At 43.9% G+C, this 24,273-nt stretch overlaps 2 protein-coding genes across 2 annotated transcripts; one reads left to right on the top strand and one right to left on the bottom strand.

Annotated features, from left to right (window-relative positions):
• Positions 1 to 73: 73 nt before the first annotated feature.
• LOC307239399 (DNA polymerase epsilon subunit 2-like) lies at positions 74 to 12,249 on the top strand (the record flags this gene model as incomplete). The annotated part of the gene is made up of 31 exons (XM_080012757.1): positions 74 to 144; positions 866 to 966; positions 1,138 to 1,213; positions 1,572 to 1,649; positions 1,807 to 1,900; positions 2,408 to 2,482; positions 2,595 to 2,678; positions 2,804 to 2,860; positions 2,997 to 3,045; positions 3,145 to 3,217; positions 3,594 to 3,766; positions 4,006 to 4,095; positions 4,396 to 4,450; positions 4,576 to 4,635; positions 4,727 to 4,804; positions 5,036 to 5,144; positions 5,304 to 5,480; positions 5,626 to 5,693; positions 7,826 to 8,117; positions 8,538 to 8,617; positions 8,727 to 8,844; positions 8,989 to 9,101; positions 9,303 to 9,387; positions 9,604 to 9,687; positions 9,880 to 9,960; positions 10,178 to 10,236; positions 10,390 to 10,499; positions 10,625 to 10,697; positions 10,952 to 11,039; positions 11,141 to 11,193; positions 11,279 to 12,249. The coding sequence occupies 31 exons, from the start codon at positions 74 to 76 to the stop codon at positions 11,400 to 11,402; spliced, it is 2,928 nt and encodes a 975-aa protein (XP_079868883.1). The 3' UTR covers positions 11,403 to 12,249.
• On the bottom strand, positions 12,065 to 23,833 carry nemf (nuclear export mediator factor). The gene is made up of 32 exons (XM_080012517.1): positions 23,687 to 23,833; positions 23,517 to 23,585; positions 23,291 to 23,393; positions 21,725 to 21,850; positions 21,380 to 21,528; positions 21,070 to 21,137; positions 20,837 to 20,926; positions 20,297 to 20,370; positions 20,129 to 20,199; positions 19,943 to 20,018; positions 19,125 to 19,265; positions 18,652 to 18,860; positions 18,266 to 18,448; positions 18,092 to 18,155; positions 17,881 to 17,969; positions 17,683 to 17,786; positions 17,513 to 17,575; positions 17,303 to 17,415; positions 17,007 to 17,064; positions 16,540 to 16,598; positions 16,312 to 16,432; positions 15,355 to 15,640; positions 15,157 to 15,199; positions 14,994 to 15,043; positions 14,590 to 14,737; positions 14,200 to 14,277; positions 13,902 to 14,099; positions 13,658 to 13,693; positions 13,336 to 13,442; positions 13,198 to 13,241; positions 13,002 to 13,081; positions 12,065 to 12,581 (listed from the first exon to the last, which is right to left on the bottom strand). The coding sequence occupies exons 1-32, from the start codon at positions 23,743 to 23,745 to the stop codon at positions 12,504 to 12,506; spliced, it is 3,237 nt and encodes a 1,078-aa protein (XP_079868643.1). The 5' UTR covers positions 23,746 to 23,833; the 3' UTR covers positions 12,065 to 12,503.
• Between the last annotated feature and the right edge of the window lie 440 nt (positions 23,834 to 24,273).

Genomic DNA, 24,273 nt, shown 5'->3' on the forward strand with positions numbered 1-24,273 from the left:
GGAAGCGCGGATTTAGCGCCAAAGTTGAGTCGTAGTCGTAGTCGTCGTCGTCGTCTTGTCGGCGGCGCTGGTCATGGACGCCCTGCGCAAAATAAAGACCAAAGTGTCCTCGGGGTTCAAGATGCGGGGACTCATGCTTCGGCCGTACGTGTTTTTTTTGTTATTTTTTATGTGTCATTTTTAAACTCTGCTTGTTTCAAGTTTTAAAGGGGTTTTTTTTTTTGTAGTCCTCTAGTATTTTCGTGCCGTTTGCGGGGGATTGGCAGTACTGAGATCCTCCTAGTCTGGCGTGAACGATAATATAGAAACAATCGTGTTATTATACTGCACACCGCGTGTTTATTTTTGTTTGTCCGTATTTAAACTCCACTTTTCCATTCTGCCAAAGTTACTGATACCGCTATTATTTGTGATGATAATAGCACCAGCAAGCCCTTAGAATATGTCACCGATTTACTACATAGTTTATAAAAGGCCTTTGTGTATGCAATTTTATACAACCTCTTTTATATGGTCAATTATTTATCCATAGACAAAGAATAACCCTGGCCCACTCGTCCCCAATTTATAACTGAATTGAATTCACGCCTGAAATCTCTCAATCTGATAATAAGAAAAGCAACACTTTTTTTTTTTTTTTTTACAAATACAAAAAATCCATCCATGCATGAGTTTATTTATTTGTACGTTCATTTCCATAATTATTGTATTGTTAGGATACAGTTTGCTGCCAAGTTTCTACTCTGACTTTGTTTGTATAATTGGGATCGATAAAAGAAAGAGAAAATCCGCCATGAGTCACGTTATTTATCACCAGCATTAATATAATTACATGCATTAATCAGCATGGTCTCCTCTGTCACAGCGAAGCCAGCAGATACCTTGTGGAGGTGCTGGAGTCTGTTAGTCCTACCGAATTCGATGTTGTTGTCGAAAGGATCATGGACGCGGTGGAGAAGCAACCGCGTAAGTCAATGTGTCACCGGGTGAAAACGCAATCTGTGGCGAGGTGGCTTGACCCGTAACATATTGGCGCGTCTCACTCCGTGGCGTTATACCTCTTACCGTGGTATATTCTGTTACCTGACATCAGTGCCTGTTGTTTGGTTATGGAGCTTTGCCTGTTCTTTCCAACAGTGTCCTCTACTATGGTAGAGTTGTCCGTCGTGGAGAGTGCGGTTCAGGACTGCAGTCAGTCATGCGATGAAACCATGTAAGTGGAACACCGCTGCTCTTTGCTGTCCCCGTGCTCAGGTTGTGGAGTGAAGCTTCCCCTTAGTATCGGGTCAGCAGAAGCTTCAAGAGCTGCTTGAAGATGCACTTTTATATGCCGGCTTTTAACCACGTGTTTTATATCATTTCCCTGGTGTATTTATTTTCTCCTTTTACATTTTTTATGCATGAGTGTACGTCTAACTGATTGATCTTTACTACGTTGTTATGAGAGTGTAGTTACATATGATTAATTACATAGTTATATAGCTCTAATATGTAAATGCCAACTTATAACCTGTAAAAAATAAAAATGTATTCCTCTTTCTTATGACAGCTGTTTGACTTTTTTATTTTAGAGATAATGTTTTTAACATCATTGGGGCTTTCGATGTTCCCCGATTCATCTACAGTCTGGAGAGGAAGAAATTTGTACCGTAAGTAATGTGAATGTTTTTGTCAATATTTACCTTAATAAACAATGGTAGCAAATGTCTCAGATGTATTGGTAATTTCTCTTTCCATTGAATTTTACCAGGATCACTTATAGATGTTGTTCAGGCTAACTATTCACTCTGTCTCTGTCGTGCCCAGCATCAATATGACCAACCATCCAGCCCCGAGTCTGTGTGGCGTCGCCAGAGACAAGGCGGAACTCTTTCGGGAGCGCTACACAATCCTACAACAGGTCTGTTTTCTTATGATCTTCCTCTTGGATTTAAAAGCACTCGTCATTTTCCACATTGTTTTGGGCTTTAGTTAAAATATTACCCCCCCCCCGCCCAAAATGAAGATATATACCAACTGTGCATGATGTTGTATGCCCTTGTTTATGTGTCACAAAATAACAAAGGGCGGAGGAAAAGCCGGGTTCAGGTTCGCTCCCCCTTTAGAATGAGCCCTGTGCGCTTCTATTTGGGGGGTTGCTGTGTTAAGATTTCTTCTTTGACTCAAGAAAAACATAATAGAACCTCCAAAAATCAAAAAGACACTTCATGGAGCCAAAGATGCCTACCCGGGATAGTTTCATCCTATCAACACAGATTAGCTACGAAGTGTCTAAAATTGTAAAAAAGCATCAAATAACATGCAATGTTATGCCTTTACATGTCGACCACGGTACAAAACAACTGTCAAACGTGTCGTGCTTTCGTCATATTCACGAAAAGCCTTTATTTTTTCCTCTTTTTGGTAGCGAACACATCGGCACGAGCTCTTCACCCCGCCCGCAATAGGAGCCGCTGTTGATGAAGGCAGGAACAAATTTCAGGTGTCTCATCCCAAACCGGCCATGACACTGTGTTGAAGTGCTTTCTCACCCATTTACTCGCTTTGATTTTAGTTTGACAGCAGTGGGTTATTCCGGTCGGTTATTTTTCCAGCTGAAAACCGTTGAGGCGCTCCTGGGCTGCACAGCCAAAGTGAGAGAAGTTATCGTCCTGGGGATGATCACACAGCTGAAAGAGGTGACGTGGTGATAATGATTTCTCTTCCCAAATCGCTCCCAAAGGTGTTCTCTCACTTGTCTCGCAGAGTTGTCGTCAGTTTGAATTTTAATTTGACAATTTTATTTTTTCCGTCTTCTCCGCAGGGTAAATTCTTCCTCGAGGATCCGAGCGGCACGGTCCAGCTGGACATGTCCAAAGCGATATCCTTTCAGTGTCGACGAGACCGAGACCAAGAGCTGTCAAATCTGATTTCATGGATCGGAGTCTGTTCGCTATGATCACAAGTTAACATCACACAACTGTTAATGTGGAAACGTCCCTTAACTGCGATTTCACCAGTTTCACAACGGCCTGTACACGGAATCCTGCTTTGTGCTGGCAGAGGGTAAGTAACAAATTAGACCATATCGAAGATATTCTGATGCGGAGAAATGTTCACTTGTGTTATTTGGGGCTCGGTCATTTCCTGTCCTCTGTGTTCTAGGCTGGTATGAGGACTCTGTTTTCCACGTCAACGCCTTCGGCTTCCCGCCAACGGAACCTTCTTCAACCACAAGGTCGGCCGCTGTTAAAATTTTTCCTGCCACCCGCCCGCCTCCGTTGGCAGGTTTAGAATGGGAGCGCTACTCCATTTGTACTGAGTTGTTGAAGAGAGTTGTGTCGAAGCACATGCACGTTAATATGAAGGTGATAAGCGTCACCGGCGTCTGCAGCACTGACTGGATGGAGTAGATCACGGTGAATCCGTCACTGTTTCTGAAATAAAACATAATTCCTGCAGATGACTATGACTTAAGGGAGATGCAGTCAATGAACCCTTCCATAGGAGATCCAGTGAATAGAGCTTCATCTACTCTAATCCACTCACCAGCTCATTGCCCTACCGCACTTCCCTGCCGAATATCCGCCAAAAATGCTTGACTTTCCCCCCAGAGCTTACTACGGCAACCTGAACTTCTTCGGGGGCCCGTCGACCACGTCGGTGAAGGCGTCTGCCAAGTTGAAGCAGCTGGAGGAGGAGAACGAGGACGCCATGTTTGTAGTTCTTTCCGACGTGTGGCTGGACAGCGTGGAGGTGATGGAGAAGCTCCACCTCATGTTCTCAGGTCAGAGCGCCTCCCCCGTGCCCAGTACATGCGCCGAGACGTGAACGAAGTTTGGTTTCTTGTCCGTTTTAAGGCCGGCCGTCGCTGGTTTCTTTTGCCTCGTTACCTCTTAGGAACTATCCGCTGAAAAGAAGCATCCAAACACGTTAAAACGGGTGATTTTTAAGTCGGTAGGTTGGCTCAAACACGCGTGGAGTGCGTGACGCCCATCCAATAGCATGTTTTGTTTTTCCTCGTAGGCTACGCTGCGATGCCTCCTACCTGTTTCATCCTCTGTGGAAACTTCTCCTCGGCTCCGTACGGGAAAACGCAGATCAAGTCACTGAAAGGTGAGGGTTGGAAAAATCGTGATCGTCTGAAGATATTGTGATTTATTGATTTTTGTTTAGGGCTCGACAATTAATCCTTTTCAAATTGCAGTCGTGATTTTTTTTTTTTTTTTTTAATAAGAGCAATTTTCAAATGACAAAAATTGTGTTTTCGTTGATTGCGAAGCATGACACAGGGATTGCTTGACAATATCGGTGATTCTATAAGCTCTAAAAATACTAAAATGTGCGTCATCGACACGATAATCTCTTGAACTTGAACTTGATTGAAATGTGGGTTTTTTTTGTTTTTTTTTTTAGAGTCGCTGAAGACTCTCGCCGATGCAATATGTTCGTACCCCAGCATCCACAGCGGGTACGGCTTAATGGAGGCAACCGTTTTTTTATTTCTTCTTTCCACTCTTTCCCGTGTGAATTTCAGTATGACTTGAGAGAAAAAATAGCATTTGGTCGACTTACGTATTCATTTTGAACCCGCAGCAGCCGATTTGTGTTCGTGCCCGGCCCCGAGGACCCCGGCCCCAGCATGATCTTACCAAGGTGAACATTTGAAGACGCTGGTTTGAGGGAGTCAGCGATGTGGACCTCGTTCGGCGAACATAAATAATACAAAGGACTTTGTTTTCTCCAGGCCTCCACTGGCAGATCACATCACTGAGGAGTTCAGGCAGAGAGTGCCCTTCTCGGTCTTCACCACCAACCCCTGCAGGTAAATCACAGCGTGGTTGGAGTTGGGTATGGAGAAAACAAGTATGGTCGATCACAGTATCAACCATTGTTATTTCTAAATAAAAACGCTGATTTACTTTGGAACCGGTGTTTTCGGGGGCAACTGCTTTGCTCATTTCAAGTCAGTTTTGGGAAAATAAAAACCCAATCGGCGACGCCGGGGTAAGCGTTTCTACGATTAGGAGCGTGTGCTGTGCTCGCTCTCTGCCAGGATTCAGTACTGCAGCCAGGAGATCATCGTCATCAGAGAAGACCTGGTCAACAAGATGTGCAGAAACTGTGTCCGTTTACCGACCGACAGCCTGGACATCCCCAACCACGTCAGTCTTTTTGTTTTTTTGTTTTTTTTGGACAATGTCTTTATTTCCTCGGTGTAACAGGCTGGGTCCTTTAGATAACTCCCGAGGCATTTTGGGAAGACGCCGCTGGGGGTCAAGGGTTTGAAGTGCCTCTCTCTCTCTCCCCCCCACCGTGTGCAGTTTGTGAAGACCATCCTGTCGCAGGGCCACCTGACTCCGCTGCCGCTCTACGTCAGTCCCGTGTTCTGGGCGTTCGACTACGCACTGCGCGTGTACCCCGTCCCCGACGTCGTTATCTTCGCGGATAAATATGATCCCTTCAACATCACCAACAGCGACTGCCTGTGCATCAACCCGGTATGGATCCTTCCTTCAGCGGGGGCTTTCAGGACTTCTGTACTTGAGTTAAAGTTAAATTTAAGACTCAATAATTCAGTAATTCAAAGCCTGTTGTTGAAAAATTGTTTTTTGTTTTTTTTCTTAAATTATTTTGTTATTTCAGGGATCGTTTCCAAGAAGCAGCTTTTCTTTCAAGGTGTACTATCCATCCAACAGAACTGTTGAAGACAGGTGAGATGCAGCATTATATATATATATATATATATATATATATATATAATTATCTTGGTTTCATATTAATTTTTGTTTAATTTATTTTGCATCCTCATTCAGTATATTACTTTTTAAATGCTTATTTTATTTTATTTATTAACTAAATTACGTTTTAGGAATCAGTTTGCTTACTTAGTTAATTACCTAGTTACTTAGCTATTGTGTCTTTGTACTTATTGTGCATAATCTCCAGGTGTGTTGCAATTACATTTCCCTACATATATTGTATGTACGCTTGTATGTATAAGTATGTGACAAATAAACATCTTGAATCCTGTTTGTTAATAAATAAATCAATGAATATGACTATGTTACACAGGTATAACATGTTATTTATAATAGCTGCGTAATTTGTGCTGTGTTCTCATGTCTTTACAGCAAACTTCAAGGCCTCTAACAAACCCCACCATGACGGTTTTCCAATGGATCAACCGTCAACCTTGTTGTCGGATTCATATCTCTGTAAAATATGTTTTATATTCACAAGGTGCCATGCCCACGTTGACGTTTGCATCCGTTTGTACCTTTTCCCTCTTAAAAAAAATAAAGGTTTTTATTCTAGATGTTGTATTTCTTATTGTGGGTCTATTGAGATATTCTGCAATTTTGCTCCATCCATCTACATTCATCCATCCATCCATCCATCTATCCACTCATCGATCTTTCCATCCATATATCTAACCATCCACCCATTGATCTATCTATCCATGTATCCATCCATCCATCCATCAACTATCTATAATCCACCTATCCAACAGTATCCATCCATCCATCAACTATCTATAATCCACCTATCCATCCATCCATCTATCCACTCATCGATCTATCCATCCATATATCTATCCACCATCCATCTAACCATCCACCCATTGATCTATCTATCCATGTATCTATCCATCCATCAACTATCTATCATCCACCTATCCAACAGTATCCATCCATCCATCCATCCATCCATCCATCCATCTACATCGATTTGTTTTGACCTTTCAAAAATGGCGGATTGAGGCTGTCGGCAGCTTCCGGTCGGGCCCCCGGAAGTGCAGGGACCTCACACAGATGGCGTCCTGCATCTGCACAAAAACAAACACTTTGTGAGGTAGGCCTGAATACGCGTTCATACTTGTTGCATGTATATTCGCTTGCTTATAAACTTTCAAGTAAAACACAACGAGGAACTTAACCGCCCTACAGCCGCGGGTGTAATATATTTTTAAGGTTTTAAATATCAAACAATGGCAGTTGGAACAGCTGTTAGCCCAAACGGCTAATCGACTGAGCTAGCAAGCAATTCAACCAGGCATACTGTATTCAAAGTGTTGAATAAACCATGTGTTGTTGTTGTCTTGGCGAGTGCGTTGCTGGTGTGGTAGTAATGGTACTACGTGGGGTTTTGACAAGAACTTGGAAACGCTGGAAAATAAATACTCTCGACAAAGTTCCTTAGCTTGCAAATTGTTTCCCATTCCCTCACTTAAAAGTGGATTTCATACACACAGTCACACTCGTAGATTTTCTAAGGAGTGGTTGAGCCTTCTAATTTACTGGTCTATCGTTTGTTTTGAGGTTTGTTATATATTGGCCGTTTTTTCTACTTATCTTTTTTTTTTATGATCTTTGGTCTGATGTGCGCTGCTGTGACACAGCGCACATCTAGATGGTTGAAATGTCTATCTAGTTCAATTTGATTAACAAGGGAAACATATGTTTACATTGCAGAAACAAATGGAAAACAGGATAAAACTCAAACACAGTCATATGTGGAAAAAATGATATTAAAATGTAAATAGGTAGAGATAACCTAAGTATCTGTATGCAGAAATATAGTTCATTTCCTTGGACTAGGCCATCCTGCGTTTGACTTGAACTAGTATTATTTCTCTATCCCAGCTATGTAAACACATACCGATATGTACCTGATTAAAACAGAATATTTGGAATATTTCTATCTATCTATCTATCTATCTATCTATCACCCTGTCTATCAACCTGCCTGTCTGTCTATCTATCTATCTGTCTGTCTGTCTGTGTAATCAGTTTGTTTCTGTCAAGAAGAAAACTACTGGCGTGCTACTGTACCGGTCGGGAAGTATGGCAGAGATGGAGGAGGATATGGGAGAACTGGCTCCTGGTGGGGAGGGGGATGACGATGAGTCGGAGAGGGACGAAGAAGAAAGGGTATTTGACTGGATTGGCGTAGATGACGATGAAGAGGAGGAGGAGGTGGGAGAAGAGGAAGAGGAGGAGGAGGAGGAAGAAGAGGATGGCCACCCACTGGAGGCCGAAGCACCAGAGTCCTTTGAGTTGGAGTCCCCAGCAGAACGCAGCGGCCACATAGCAGTGGTTGATAGGAACTGTATGTATGTTTGGGGTGGATACAAGGTATGTTTTCTGTTTGTTTAATTTTGAATATTCAGTACTTAAATAACATTAAAGGAAGCTATTGTGTGTAATCACCAGGTGTCGTGACATTTCACTGCATATATGTAAAATTGATCTTAAAATGTAAATAGGTAGAGATAACCTAAGTGTCTGTATGCAGAAATATATATGTATGTGACAATCTATTTTAATCTATTTTACTCTTAGATTGCATATTTACAGTATATATACTGCATTTTTAGATAGATGGATAGTTAGAACAGAAATGGTAACAGAAAATTGCAATATGCAATAAACAATTAACCACAATCACCTGAAAGAATTGTCAATAAACAGTAAAGCTAAAGATAGGGAATGTACAATAAAAAGAACGTTTTATGTTGTGACTATGAATATGTTGCTCCTTTTGTGTGAAACCAGTACGCCCAAAACCATGGATTTTTCGACTTATACTTGCCGAGGAATGAGATCTGGGCGTACAACATGGAGACAGAAGTGTGGTAATTACCGCGAACATTGCAATCAGTGCCATCCCTAATTACTGTCTGTACCACATCCATGAGTCATGGGACTGTTGGGAAAAAATCAACGGAAAATCCATATTTACAGGACAAAACATTTAACCGGAGGTAACCTCTACACGTCCATGTCTGGCAGCTGTGGAGTGTGTGTTGATGGAGTCCTGTACCTGTTTGGAGGGCATCACTCCAGGGGGAACACAAACAGGGTAAGGACCGTACTTTTAGGGATTCACAGGGATTAAAAAAAAATATATTGTACGTTGAGGCACTTGAATAAGACGGAACTCTGTTTTTTGGCAAATGTTCCGCCGCATTGGCTTCGTCTTAAATCCTTGTGTTCTGGGCTGCAGATCTTCCGTCTGCCCCTCAGAGCTCCCAATCTTGTCTGGGAGGAAATGAGGGATTTGAAAGGACTCCCTCCGTCCTGCAAGGACAAACTGGGCTGCTGGGTCCAGAGGAACAGGTAGAGGAGTCACAATCAAACAAAAAGGAAATGTTTTTTTTTTTTTTTCATTATTATTATTACTTTTAAAAAACAACTAAACTAGTCACTCACTCATTTCCTTAAGAAAGAGGCAGCTTCATTTTATTTTTTTTCTTCGGTCATAAGCATATAAATATATTTATAGTGATTAAAGTTGCCTTTTTTAAATTATATTTACAGACTAGTGTTTTTCGGAGGCTATGGCTATGCCGCACAAGGACTGCACAGAGGAACTTTTGAATATGACGAATCATCTTCATTCATGGTTTGTAAACAATTATGCTCTGTACATGAATTGCATGACATTATTTACCTTCGTTTATTTTTGGATTTGACTTTCCCGTCCTGAAACTTTCTCGTATTCTAGTGTTCTTTGATCCAAAGCAGGTTTGTCTTTAAAAAGTGAAGTGTGAGTGTGAACATGGTAATAAAGCCGTAGGCTGTAAATTGTTTTCTTTTCTGTTTATTTTCGGTGTTGCAGTTGGACAGCCCTGGTCGAGGCTGGAACAATCACATCCACATCCTGGACCTGGAAACTTCTACGTGGAGCCAGCCCATCACTAAGGTAAACATTCACACGTACATCTTTTACTTGTATAAGTACGCATTATTGGCAAGTACCTTAAACCCTTGTCATAATTCTATATTTTCATAGAATTAATTTCTCTAATCTCGGTAAAGTGTGGCTATGAATATGTTTATTTCAAATGCCTTGTTTGCACATCTCTTCTCCCTTTTGGACTTTGTCCTGAAACAGGGCAATCCCCCGTCTCCCAGAGCAGCTCACGCCTGTGCCACGGTGGGCAACAGAGGTTACGTGTTCGGGGGAAGATATAAGGTAAGAAAAAGAAAAGGGGGTGGTTCCCACTTGAGACAGGTCGTATGAAATTCAACTTTCAAAACTACATATCCATCGTATACTTTCTACTACAGCTGTTGAGATGGTGTCACGTGTGATTTAGTGATTGGCTGACTGTTGTGATTGTTTTCCTGTGACGGTGTGAAAGACCTGTTTTGTTTCCTGCGTCTTATTTCTTGTTCTTTTCTCCTCACAGAACTTCAGATTGAACGACCTGTTCTACATCGACATGGAAACATGGGAGTGGAATGAAATGTAGGCCTTGTGCAGAGGCGTCGCTCAAAGCCTTCTTCTCGGGTTTTCCTTTTTTTTCCCCTCGCTGAAACCACGATTCCCGTTCATTTATTATTCTGCGCCTCGTCTGCCCTGAACCTCGACGTCCATCTTCTCTAACTGTTCCCCGTGTAGGAGCGTCCCCCAGCAGGGTCCAACGGGGCGGTCCTGGCACTCCTTCACCCCCGTGTCACCCGACCACATCTTCCTATTTGGAGGCTTCACGACGGAAAGACAGACGCTCAGTGAGTCCTGAGATTTTTTGCTCAGAGCTACCAAAATACCCAGAGTCGAAGTAGAAGCAGCCTGTAATGCCTGTTTCTCATAAGTACCTACCTGTTTATCTTTTGTCATGTTTTTATTCTGTTAGGTGATGCTTGGCTTTATTGTGTGAGCAAAAATGAGTGGACAGCGTTCAAACACAGTCACTTAGAGAGCCCAAGGTAGGTGTGTGTGTGTGTGTGTGTGTGTGTCTCTCTCTCTCTCTCTACTAGCGTGTGGATGAAATAAGTTCAATACAGAGTATTTTAGTACGGAATAGGGCAATGTTTTTTTTCCCTCAGAAGAGCTGCAATCCAAGTCCTCCACTGTCTGTAGCAGGATTTTGCATAATGACTAAAAAAAAAGCACTGTATACATTCATTCCCGGTGATGAACTTGGTTAGTTTACAGCGCCCGTGCTTGTTTGTGTTTTTAGGCTGTGGCACACCGCTTGCTCCGGCCCAGATGGGGAGGTGTTTGTGTTCGGAGGCTGTGCAAACAACCTGTTATCTCATCAGAGAGCAGTGAGTCACGTCATGCATATAAGCACACGCACGTAGAGCGCAATGACATGAAAACAAACCTTAAACCAATTCCCGTAATAAATATTTGCTTCCTTGTACAGGCACACAGCAACGAGCTGTTAATTTTCAACGTGCAGCCCAAATCGCTAGTTCGGTGAGTATGATTACATCGTGTTCACATTCCAGACGTTCGCCCCTTTGGCTTTGTTGTGCCTGTATCTGACGCGCTCTGCTCTTAGGTTCTGTATAGAGGCCGCTCTGCAGCACAGGCAGCGTCTGGCCAGTTCCTGGGACTATTTGCCAAAACACCTCCTGCACAGCCTGCAACAGAGGATGGGTCAAGTCAACACCATGGGTTCATAGTTCCGGGGGGAGAAAGGGGACGACGGAGTAATGTGTGACTGCGAGAGAACGAGTGTTTGAAACTGAGGGGAACAAGTCACAGCTGGCGCTCTGAAAGAGACGGGTCCTTTTTCGAGAAACACCATTTTGCTTTTGTGTGCACACGTACAAACATGCATGCAAACGAAATGGGAGTAGTCGTAGTCGATTTGCCTTGTCTGTGTGCATCGCCGTACTTAGTCTCACGGGGCGATCCCCAAAGTTGGTCACAACAATCAAACCCCCTGTAAAACAGGTAGAGCTAGTCGTGTGCTTCAGCCGAATGAACTGTAAAAAGATCATACAACCCAGAGATACAGCGCGAGCATTAAAGGACTAGTTTGGTGAAAAACATTGCCGTCAATATCTAACAAAATGGGTTTTAAAATCGAAACGTCCCTTCAATCCCATGCTTGTACCAATGTTGAAATGATCTTAACGACACTAAGTTTGCTTAAGTTGACGCGTATTTGAAAATAGTGCTCTTAATCACTCACTCCCTATAATGGCAATTTTTTAGGTTCTATCTTTTGTATAACTGGTAATTTATATTTTGTGTGGAGGTGTGTGGTGCTTGTGTTTCACTATCTTAAATCCTACTGACAGAGGCTCCAGAGCCTTTAAGTTTTCATTGGTGACTCCTGTAGCATTTAATCCTCACTCTCGAGTTTATTGATGTTGAGCCACGTTGCACTGAAATTCCTCTCAATCAGGATTCTTCTCTAATTTGTCTGGTTTGCACAGTCTTTCATTTGTGTTTTCATCGTAGAACTAATTGTACAGAACATATTTAAAATTGAGTCAAGAATGAATAAACATCTCAAACGTTTGCCAATTGTTCATTCACATGCCCTGCTTTCATTTGGAGGAGAAAAAAAACAAAACACATTTATGATCCAACTCATAGATAAAAAAAAATTCTGACATGATCCAAGGAGTCCCACTGCACCAAAAAAAAAAAAAAAAGCGCAACGGCTGCACATAACCCCGGTGTGTTGAAGCTTCAATGTAATCACGTTATCAAATCAGAAAAGGCAGGGTGTTGGCATAGTCCAATTAGAATCCTGTGTTTGGTTCAGTGTCTTATTTCTTCTTGGCGGCCAGCAGGTTGGGAGCAGAGACTTTCACCTTCCCCGGCATGTTCCTGGATAAGTCCGTGTCCTGTAACACACAAGCGGCTGTTGGAGCTTGGACCGGTGACTAGGCAAAAGTTAAAAGATATTTTAACTTGTAATCAATGCGAGGCGCCTGCAGGTATCAGAGGTCGATTTAAAACAAGTTGTTTTGAAAAATCATCTCTGCCTTATTCAATAAAGTATTGCAGGTAGGTCTACATAACTATATAGAAGTATTAGGTAGAAATAGGTTATGAACCTCAGACTGGTAAGTAAATAAAGGGCAACATGTGACCTCTGTAGATTCAAGACCAATGTTTTTCAAGGTATAATGTTTTTAAGCTTGACCTTTTAAGACTTGCCGACACCACATTTATGGTTCATACTTAACCCTGCATACAGTAAAATGCCCTTTTCCGTTAACTTTGATTAATGACGCGGAAGGGAAATACATGTTTTTTCTTACCTTGACACTACGAAACAAGTCCCTCTCTCTGGCGGACGCCTCCCTGGCTTTCATAAAGCTGAACACGGCGGTGCGCGCAGCTTGCCGGGACAAAACCACAACTCTGGGTCACAATTAACATCACACTCCATTACGAGACGTCTTGATCATGTGAAACAACACCCCCAGCGTGAATGATTACGAGCACTGGTCCTACCTTTTCCCTTCTTTTGAGTTCCTGGTGTCAACTTCACCTTATGCCTGCAAGATAACCAAATCATTAATATATCAGCTCTTTACCTCTCCCTAAGATGTGTGTGTGCGAGAACGACCAAGATAAAGCAAGGTTTTGTACTTGTAGTTGGACATGGCGGTGTAGGGCGCACAGACTGGTACGGCGAACAGCAGCAGGTCTTCAGGATGAGGCTGGCCGGTCAGAGAGTTGAGGAGATTCTCTGCTTCCTGGTGAGACCCATAAATGGATAATTTGGAGTTGCAGTACATGCTATCGGCTTCATAAAAAAAAAAAAAAAAAACGAGGGGAAAAAGGGTTGCTTTTCATTGAGTTTTTCTTTTTTCCTACTGCATACGCAAACCCGCTTCCATTTAACAAACATCACATAACACAGATGTCCACAAAAATTACGATGTTTTATGTCATAATGGTGGGAGCCCACCTCTGCTCCAGGGTTGTCCTGGTCCACATCGTCTTCCTGAAATACAGAAAATGTATTTGCATATAACCACATAAAATCCAATCTGAAAGACTCAAAAAAAAAAGGCTGCTGAGACAAAATGGTGAAAAATAATGAATACATGTTGACCTTCTGATGGAGTCCTCGCGTAATTTAAGTGCAACATTTAATGGCATAACATGCTAACATCTGCAGCGGGAGGGTGCAGCTCTCCATCATTCCCCACCTTGTCTTCCTGTTCAGCTCCGTGCTGCCCGGCCGCCCCGTCCGCCTCGTCCCCCGCTTCTCCCGTCCTCTCCGCTTTCCTCGCCGTCTCATCCAGGCCGCGGGGCTTCTGAGGCGGCTTCTGGGGGGCTTTCCTCACGTACTCCTCTTTGCCTTTCTTCCCTTTCTTCCCCTTCTCCTCCTTAATCGTGCCGGCAGACTAGACAGAAAGACGAGCCGTTTTAACTCCCTACCGCGTTCACAGAGAGGGTTTGATAGAGACATTGACTTGTTTTGTTTTTTTTCCTAATTCCTCTGACCCCCAGCAGCTTCATCATCAGCTCCTTGTCCTCTTCGTCCTGGTCCTTGTACTTCTCCTTGATTTTCTTTAACTTGTTCTGTAATATAAACGGGAAGACGTAAGGGAGAAAAAAAATGTGATATTACCCATTGATGAATGGTTCTTCTTTTATCCCTTAAATGAGGAACAGAAGTAATAGCGTTGGGCATCAAATGTAACATAACACAAAATGCTCGAGTCTCTATAGCTTTAATACCAGTGTCATGATTAACCTGTGTATTATCCATCATCAATCACCTAAAAGAGGACTAAAAGTTTCTTTTTGTTTTTTTTTTTAATAAATCACACACTTAATCTTGTCTTTGTTCCCAATCACAGAATTGATTCCAGGATAAATCTTAAAATTGACCTTTTGCCCTCTCTTGGGAGGCGGCTGGGAGGCTCCTCCTCCTCCGCCCTTGTTTCCCTGGTCAGCCGCGGGGACGTCCGTCTTCCCGTCGGCTTCGGGCGGAGCTTCAGAACCGTCCGGCTTCTGTTGCTTCTTCTTCTTCTCCTCCCTCACGATCGAAGAAGAAAAAGAAACCCACCAAGGATCAATCCGGCGCAGACCCCGTAATCCCAAGGTTTTGGGGTCAATAGAAATGGCCTTTGATCCCCCCGAGAAGCCAATAATGATCCCCTTCCAATCAGGACCTTCTTATCTTTGGACTGTGTTCCACCTCATAGGAGCCAAGATGGAGCCGAAGCCCGGTTATTATTCCTTCACCAGAGGTAATGTGCCGAGGTGTTTGGCTTTCTGACCAGCTGTCTCACCTTCTCTGCTTGGCCGTCATGTGTTTCCTCCCCTGAGCATCGGCTTCAGCCTAGAGACACAAAGGACAATTAACAGTTGTGTAATTAGGTCTCCTTATGCAACATGTGAATCGGTTGCTCCGACGGTTGGTGGTGCATGTGGTCTGAGACGGCAACGGATCACCTGGAAGGTCACCTCCTTTTTGAACCCCACATTGGGTGGACCCCTGAAAAAAATAAAATAAAATAAATAAATAAATCCAGATTTAGATCGACATTCATAATAGAAATCAAAGAGGAACCCAAATTGAATAGAAGAGAGGAGCGGCACCATGTCCCCGGGGGTGAAAATGGATGCAAGGCGGATGAACAGCAACACCACCTGTTGGACTGCAGGTGGGAGAGAGAGATGCTGGTATCGGGGAAGCTGATTCCTCCGCTCTCTTCTTGGTCGCTCTCCTCCTCCTCCTCCTCCTCCTCCTCCTCCTCCTCCTCCTCCTCCTCCTTCGTGCTACTTTCTTCTTCCTCGTCCTCTGCCGCCTCCTCGGGACTGGGGGGCAGGTCCTTCTCCTCGTTTTCCCTTTCCACCTTCGTCGCCTTGTCCTCAACCTCTCCGTCGCGTTCCTCATCCCCTTCTGCTCCCTCTCCTTCGTTACTGCTGTCGTCCCCTGCAAAGAGCACCGAAGACGAAGGTTCAGAGCGCTCAAACGTCCTAAATCTGCTGAAACCACGGGCTGTTTCATTTTTTATTTTTTCATAGACTCGCGTGGGATGTTTCGAGCGGTTTCATGCACAAGTCGGAATTGTGTTCTTGAGACTGTTTGCGAAAGCGATGCAAGGTAAAGGAGGAGTGACGGATACAGACTTTAATTGAGGTGAGGAGCATCTACAGTAAAATAAACTACATGAATACATATTACTTTAAGGTTTAAAGATATTTTAAGAGAACTTGCTTGACTGCTGGCAGCAAGACTATAACCTTCAGAATGAGGACAGCCGTAAGATTTTATTGTGATTAACAATTTAAATTTTGTATGTTCATGTTATGCCAGAGTGCAATAATACACATTCACCGTAAAAGAAAATGCCCAAATGAATATTGGAACATTAACATTTAAATAGACGGTTGATTTGCTTCAACCCAAACAACGAAAGCTTTCTACTTATTGTGACAATTCCAACATTGGCACAAACTTTGGATGGAAACTTCTGATTGGATAATCAAACAATCGACCGATCAAATTACTGCGATGAGCTCAAATGATTGGGATCGGGTGATTATGCCATAGTTGCACTATTATGTCATAGTTGTGACCGCCCCGAGCAGCGCGTCCTCTACCGATCAGCTCCTCCCCGTCCTCCAGCAGCTCGGACGTGCTGGACGTGATCTCCTCCATGGCCTCGTCGACGCTCTTCACCTTCCTCTCCCCTCGGTGCCTGAACACACACAGCTCGTCCACCTGCAGCGCAGGGAGTAGAAGGAGGAGGGAGCGCGGGGACGGACATCACTTCTCATGCGGGTCCAACACGGGCGGGAGAACAACAATGTACCCTGCGGACCGTTTACCTTGAAGAGAAAGCTGAAACCCATCATCAAGTACGAAGGCGGCAGAAAGTTCTTCTTTCCTGAAGAGAAACAGACCAGTTTAAATTCTTTGACACTAAGGCACTGATGCTGTAACCCACTCAACCAGGGGTCCCCAACGTTTCTTTCCGCCCTAAATCAAACCTGATTAAATCGGAGAACCCCATTTAAAAAAAAGATGTCCCCATCTATTTATTAGCTGTCTAAATTGGCTTTATTTTCATGGTGGAGAGCAGGCTTTATAGGGTCTAAAACACAGAAGAACATGTAATTATGGATGTTTTTACAATATACATTTGAAATTCGGATCAATATTTCACTATTGGGAAACCTGTGCCTCAAATCACCCGTGGTCTCATCTCTGATGAGCCCCTTTGGGGGGGTCTGGCACCCCAGGTTGGGATTCACTGGCCCAGATGAATTAGAGCTTTGTGACCAGCGTGACATACCTCTGATCATAAAACTTCCAGTGGTCAGGTACTCTCCCGTCGGAGCGGTTTTGGAAACCTGTGCACATGGGGAGCAGAATCATTTATCTTTTTTTTTTTTTTCTCCCCATCTCCAAATCCACACACACAAATCTAGTCGTAACGCCATGAAGAATGAATGCATGTTCTGTGTACTTTCACACCAGTGACTTTGAGTGAAATAAGAGACAAAGTCACAATGATCTGGCTTTTTTCTCAAAAGATAAAACACCTCATAAAACAATATCTATTGTCGTCTGACAGAGCGTGGTGGTTACCTGGTGATGGTGGACCCACCAGGCGCTGGTGATGACCTTGGCATCCCACGCGGCACTGTAGCAGACAGCCATGGTCCCAGCCTCCGTGAGGGTGCGAGGAGGAATCGGATTCCCTGGAGGGGGGTGACAGGTCAAGTGGAAAAGAGGGTAAACAATACGATCCACAGTCTTTTCAAAGCCAAAAGTAACCGAAGGCAAAAGCAGGTTTACCCGAGGGGTTTTTGATGACGCAGCTGGTGGCTCCATGGAGGTCGGCGTGCACATAGAGGTCACCTGGCAGCAGCAGAGAGGTTTCCTCATGAGGAGATGGATTTTCTGAAATTTATTTTGCGACGTCGAAATGGAAGCGAGTGCCGACCGGGGGGGGGGGAATCTCTTACCGGCCCGGAGATAACGTTTGACGATCATCTCGTTCTGCTGCTGGTCTCTCCCCGCGATGACGAGGTAGTTCTCTGAGCTGATGAACCACAGGAACTTCTCGAACCTGGAAGGAAACAGGAGGAGTGAGACACAGGGCGACCACAAGCCGACTGCCGTATTCAATTTAGATCAACGGTGTGGAGTACATGCACACTAACCAGTAAACCTTCCTGGCCTTCTGGATTGTGGTCACAGTCTGAACCTCTTTAAGTGTTTTTTTTGTCTTCTTTTCTGCAGATTTAAACGCCTACAACAAGATGTACATCGTTATGTAATATTATCAAAACCTTGAACGCTAAAAAAGGATTTTGATTTTGCATTTGCCCGGGTGCAAATACTGCACATCTTGAGAGAGTCTTCCAGTCTCACCTTCTGCGCCGCCTCGACCGTCTTCTGCTCTTTCTTCGCAGCGGTTCGTTTGTGGTCATAGTACCTAAAAATGGCAAGTCTGGGTTTAGCCATTTTTATCACCTGTGAACACCCTGCAAACCTCTTACTGACGCTAACGTAAAAAAAATTAAAGCTTTAAAAGCAAAAACCTACTTCTTTGCGTTGGCGTAGGCCGACAGGCTGAGGTCCACATCCACTAACATGGGCTTGTTCTTCTGAAGCTGGTTCTTCTGCACTTTATCTTTCTTGGTCTTCTTCCCCTTCTGCACCTCCTTCTTCTCGGCCACGTGTTCCTCCTCCCCTTCCTCTTGGTCCTCCTCTGAAACGTATGGATTCCTGGATGGGAGAATCGGAGGCAGGGGATCTATTATATCATTTGAATGGTTGGAGGAAAACAGGTAAATGGAAATCTTTTCCTCGCAATGTAGAAAGGGACACGTGTTGAGTATTACACCAGCTGGCAACTTGGATTCAGGACATTTAGGCAGAATAATAAACAAGTTATACGACAATAATCAGTCGGTCACTAATGGTCTCACTTCAGGAGCATAGTGATGTGGTTGGTCTGCAGTTTCAGCTCCTTGATGGCGCAGGCAACGGGGTCTCCGGCTTCCTGGGCTTCCTTGACGATGAGGCCAATCTCCGTCCAGTCGACCTGGTTGGCCAGGGCACTGCGGACCACCTGCAGAGCCCTCTCCACCACGGCCAGGTTCATCTCCACCAGCTCACCTTTCAATCTGTCCACCTCCTGCAACCCAGCAACGGGTTTCGGGAACAGATAATAGTCATCAATACTTATATTAAAGCCTCAATAAGTAAAGTGCGAATGCAAGGTTTACACCACAACCCTGTGTCATCTTGTATGGGGATTTATTTGGACCATAAGGAAGCTTTGCTCCACCCACACACTGAGCAAGGTGATTTCAATCATTGGTTAAAGCTCTGGGTTGTGCTCATTAAGCAGACCCAGACGGTTGACTCAAAATGCTGGAAAGGACTTTCACTTTCTGACCTGCGCCTGGTGAAGAGCCTCCAGCCTGTGCTCGTGGTCCTTCTTGACGTTGTCCAGCTTCTTCATGGCCTGCTTCTCCTGCTGCAAGGCCTTCATGTCAATCCTCTGACTCTCCATCTTGGAATAGAACTCATCCACCGCCTAATTAGAGAAGACTGATTTAGTTTTTCAATTTTTTGTTTTTAACCTGTGCTGTCAGCATTCTGGGCGTACAACACAGAGTTATTTGTTCCTGTGCATCTAGGACAGAGTTAGTCTGCAAGTAGAGTTCAACTGCTCAACCTGCAATACCACTGTTATTCATTCTTTAACCATTAAGAACTGCTGCAATAACTCTACGCCTTTGGGATGACACAAGCACAGCTTTTTAATTACACAAAACCGCTACCAATCCCCCTGTTTGAAAGAACTATCTTACCATGTTTTCATCTAATAACCGCCCCCACCACGTGCAGGCATAAGACGCACCCGCAAGCACAGAACCCAGGATGTGGGCGCCAGGCACAGATCACAGGCCCGGAGCCGCGTCCCATGCTGACAGACGGACACCCTGGCAGAACCGCCCGCCCCGCAGGCGAGCCGGCTGGGGGCCCCATGCCCACAGCACCCTGCGCAAAGGTGAGGCCCGCCATACCCCAAACGGCTAGATGTCCCAAGCGCCCACCCATGAAAGCGATTTAGTTGATTTTTACTTGTATTAGGTTTTGGATTTTCTGACAGATAAGTATGTTATATCATGAAATCTAATAAGATTATTATTTTATTGTTAAAGAAAACAATCTCAAAGACAGTGAAAATGTAACACAGCTATTCCTCACCTTGTTAAACGTGTCAAACTCCACATGGGGGCTCTTTGCATGCTGAGCAAAGAGGAATGGATGAAATTCTTCATACCTGTTGAAAGAAAAGGCTTCTGTAATTCTTAAAATGTTGTGCCGTGAACGGTTGAAGTACATCAAGTACAGCATACTAGTCACATCAACTGCCAGTTCAATAGGATTTACGTGAGTAGCTCTTCACTGGGCTTGTCTGGAACCAGGCTCGGCTTCTTCTCACTCTTTTGAATAATGTAACCCTTAGAATGAAACAAAAAAGGGAAATTGTAGGCCTGTTGCAAACAACTTGAATATGTTCTGTAGTATCTAAAACAAACTGAATTCATTTGTTTTTACCTTTCCACTGAAGGTTCCCGTTTCCTCCATGTATTTTTCCGCCATCTGCAGAGCTTCCAGTATTTTGGGTGCAACTACAAAAGCAAACAAAAACTTGATTGTCGTCGATTCAAGCGCACTGGTGAACTATGTTTACCGTGATGACAAACCGATAATAGCCGCCATCAAACGCGGCCAGAACCGACTAAGAACAAATAAATGTGGGGCCAATTATCTTTTTAAATCATAGATTGATGTCTGTGTGTGTTGGTACTTGACTGATGCAGCCTATTCAGAAACTCTTTGGGGTTAATAAAGTCAAAATCAAGCAACTTGATCAAGCTTCAGCTCATCAAGATGTTGTGTTTATCTGTGAAATATATTAAACATCTTTCACAAAGATAGAAAATAACGAGCCTTGAATATGATTTTTTTCGTGACATCAAATCTTCAGATCATCCTGCGAGTCTTAAACCAACAATTCAACCGGTCTGTTATCTCTATGAACTGTATACAAACACCAATAAGGACAACAACGTCTCTGGTACGAGAATTCTGTACCTTGAGCAGTATCCGCTTGGTTGTCCACCTTCACTGATCCTGACAGACCCACTTCAATCAAACAGTGCTCTATCAGAGTTGCTCCATAGGCTGAAGAAAATGGACCAGGACAGGGATACGGAGTCAAATTGTATTTATATAATGTCAAACACGGTGATGGGAATGGATTGTCGAGAAATTATGAAAATGTGATTGATTCACATTCCCTCAGAAGGGGTGATTGAGCTACTTACGAAGGTGGGGGTTAAGGATCCTTCTCACTTGCTCTCCATTTGGTGCATTCGAGAGGACGTCAGTAAGTCTACATGAAACACAACAGCATGAAAATGCAATAACATCATTCTGCAGGGTTTATTTCTGAACACCGCTGTCACATCAGTATCCATTTGGCGCCCTCGTGGGAGTTCAACTTCCCGGCTGTTTCCGCCAACTTATAGAATTAAAAAAAAAAAAAAAAGGGGCAGCTCGAACTGATCCCAGTAGCAGGACTGAAACAATTCCATACAAAGTATTGAGGTTTTTAAAGCCGTGGCATGAAATCACCTCTCCAGACTGATGAGGGGTTCCGAGGGTCGAGCGCTCTCCACGGGGTACCGCTCTCTCACAGCGATCTTAACATCCTCTGCCTCAGCTGTGCGGAAGCGCAGCAGATTCAGGATCATGTACTCATGGTCTGTGAGGACAATGTTGCCCTGCAAGATGTAGACAGGCCAAAGAGAAACGATCACACATGCATGGACACAACAAAGTCAGGGGCGTGAAACGAACACGTTAACAGCGAAGGATCTCAGCCATGATGTTTAATATGATCTAATAACAATGTTATCACTGAGACGACTGTTACTACAGGAGATATGTCATCATGTCACTACGTCATCTCCATCTCACCCTGTCATAAAGTTCAATGATCAGGTGGTAGGCAGCCTCGTCCGAGCCAAACTGGATGTCGACAATCCTATCGATTCCAAGCTGCTTAACCTGGGTCAAGCGTCTTGATTTCAGGTGTTTTCGGCACTAAAGACAAAGTAATGACAACAGGGTTCATTGTGAAACTACAAAATGAAATTCAACGACTTTAAGGTACTTTTTTTAAGCACTACTTTTCGATTTTCAAAGGACTTCATGCAAAACAAATACAATCAAATTTCAATGTGATCTTCATCAATTTAAAAACAATATAATCTTAGTCTCATTGTCTAATATTTATATGAGTATATCTATTATATACAACGATCAGCCACAACATTAAAACCACCAATAATAACCACAAATATTGTGTAGCTCCCCCTTGTGCCGCCAAAACAGCTGTGACCCGTGGAGGCATGGACTCCACAAGACCTCTGAAGGTGTCCTGTGGTATCTGGCACCAAGACGTCAGCAGCAGATCCTTTAAGTCCTTTAAGGACCCTCATGGATCAGGCTTGTTGTTCCAGCACATCCCACAGATGCTCGATCAGATCGGACCTTAACCCCCCCCATCCACATGATGGAGAAGAAAACGTGATTCATCAGACCAGGCCACCTTCTTCCATTGCTCCATGGTTCAGTTCTGACGCTCACGTGCCCATTGTAGGGGCTTTCGATGGTGGACAGGGGTCAGCATGGACACTGACCGATCTGCAGCTACGCAGCCCCATAAGCAACAAGCTGTGATGCACTGTGTGTTCTGACACCTTTCTATCATAGCAGCATTAACTTTTTCACCAATTGGTGCTACAGTAGCTCTTCTGTGGGATCGGACCAGACAGGCTGGACTTCACTCCCCACGTGCACCCATTTACACCCATGACCCTGTCGCTGGTTCACTGGATGTCCTTCCTTGGACCACTTTTGGAAGGTACTTACCACTGCATACCAGGAACACCCCACAAGACCTGTCGTTTTGGAGGTGCTCTGACCCAGTCGTCTAGCCGTCACAATGTGTCATCAACAACATGATCAATGTTCTTCACTCAGTCAGTGGTTTTAATGTTGTGTTCGGTGTGTATATAAATATATATATAACTAATTAATCTTGTTGTCATCTACTATAATAAGTGTCTACTTCCCTTCATGCTGGTTTAAATGTAATTTTCAACCTGGGGGAATGTCACAGGTTTTCAATTATCAAGTTTTTTTCCACAAGGACTTTCCAAGCACTTCAGCACAAACGGGGCTTTTTTTCCCAAGGTATTCCAGTAAGTGCATTTCTGAGGACGAAATTCAAGCACTTCAAGGACCCGGGTAAGAACACTGTCACAACATGCACAGACATGTCCGGAGCAATAACGTTTCAATTTGCAGCTGTAATACATGCCCTAAAAACGATCTATGTCGTTTACTTTTTACTGTTGAACAACAAACAAAAAACAATGGAGTCCTGTGCCTGGTCTCGTCACAAGGGTCAGGGCTCAGACACCTTTGCAATGAATGGGACATGCTGCCCTGACCCTGGGTGGTTGTTGTCGTGATTACCTTCATTGCAAAGCCAGAAGGCATCATGTTCTTGGGCCATTCAAAGTCCGTGGCGTGGATACGGAGCCCGGACTCGACGAGGAGGATGGCTTTGGTGTCAGGCCTGGAAACAAGCAAACACACGAGTCGCGCATGAGCTAATAACTCATGAAAACACCACCACCGCGTATCACACGGGGTGCCGGCGTCGTTCTGGGGCGTGCCGAATCTGCCAAACGCGTCTTACTTCTGGAGGCGGATCAGATACGTCTTGGTGTCGATGTCGTACACGTTGTTCACCCTCATGCCAATGTAGCTGTGGAACGAGCAAAACAATGACGGCGACATTCCACGACTTGGCATTAATCGGCACCACGCTTTTCTTCCCCCCCCATTTAGCTGGGACACACGGCTTACTTGGCATTGATCTCGGCAATCACCGCCCTGATGTCCACGGTGTTGAATCTCGTCTTCATGTTGACTTTATATCAGGAGCTATATCTCTCTCTCTATATATATATATATATATGTGTATGTATAACGAATATAAACGCGTATGTTACAGACAAACCATCATGTCAACATTGCAAGCACGGCGCGAGGGCAGAGAGTCGGTGGTGCGCGTGCGCAGTGGCGACCGGCGACGACTTCGACGGAAGCCCCCGAGGAACACCGACGTCGTTCGAACGTGCGATTTGTTATTGTCGCTATTTTGCTCGTTTATTGGAGACGGGTCGACGCGCGGTCCTGTGGCTCCTGTCGCCGGGGAAACTTTATTGCAAATGTAGTTAAGCACCAAAAAACAATCGCATGTTTTCACATGTCATTGTTAAATGTTGCTTTAAAATAATAACACACACACACACATATATATATATTTCTTTTTTTTTTTTTTTCATTTTATTTCATTTTAGTTTTATTGTATTTTTATTTTATTCTATATATATTTTTTTTATTCTATAAGTATTCGACTTACTGTATTACGTTTTAGGAGTCAGTTAGTT

This window comes from Zeus faber (assembly GCF_960531495.2).
Source record: "Zeus faber genome assembly, chromosome: 13".
In the NCBI taxonomy this organism is placed as follows: domain Eukaryota; kingdom Metazoa; phylum Chordata; class Actinopteri; order Zeiformes; family Zeidae; genus Zeus; species Zeus faber.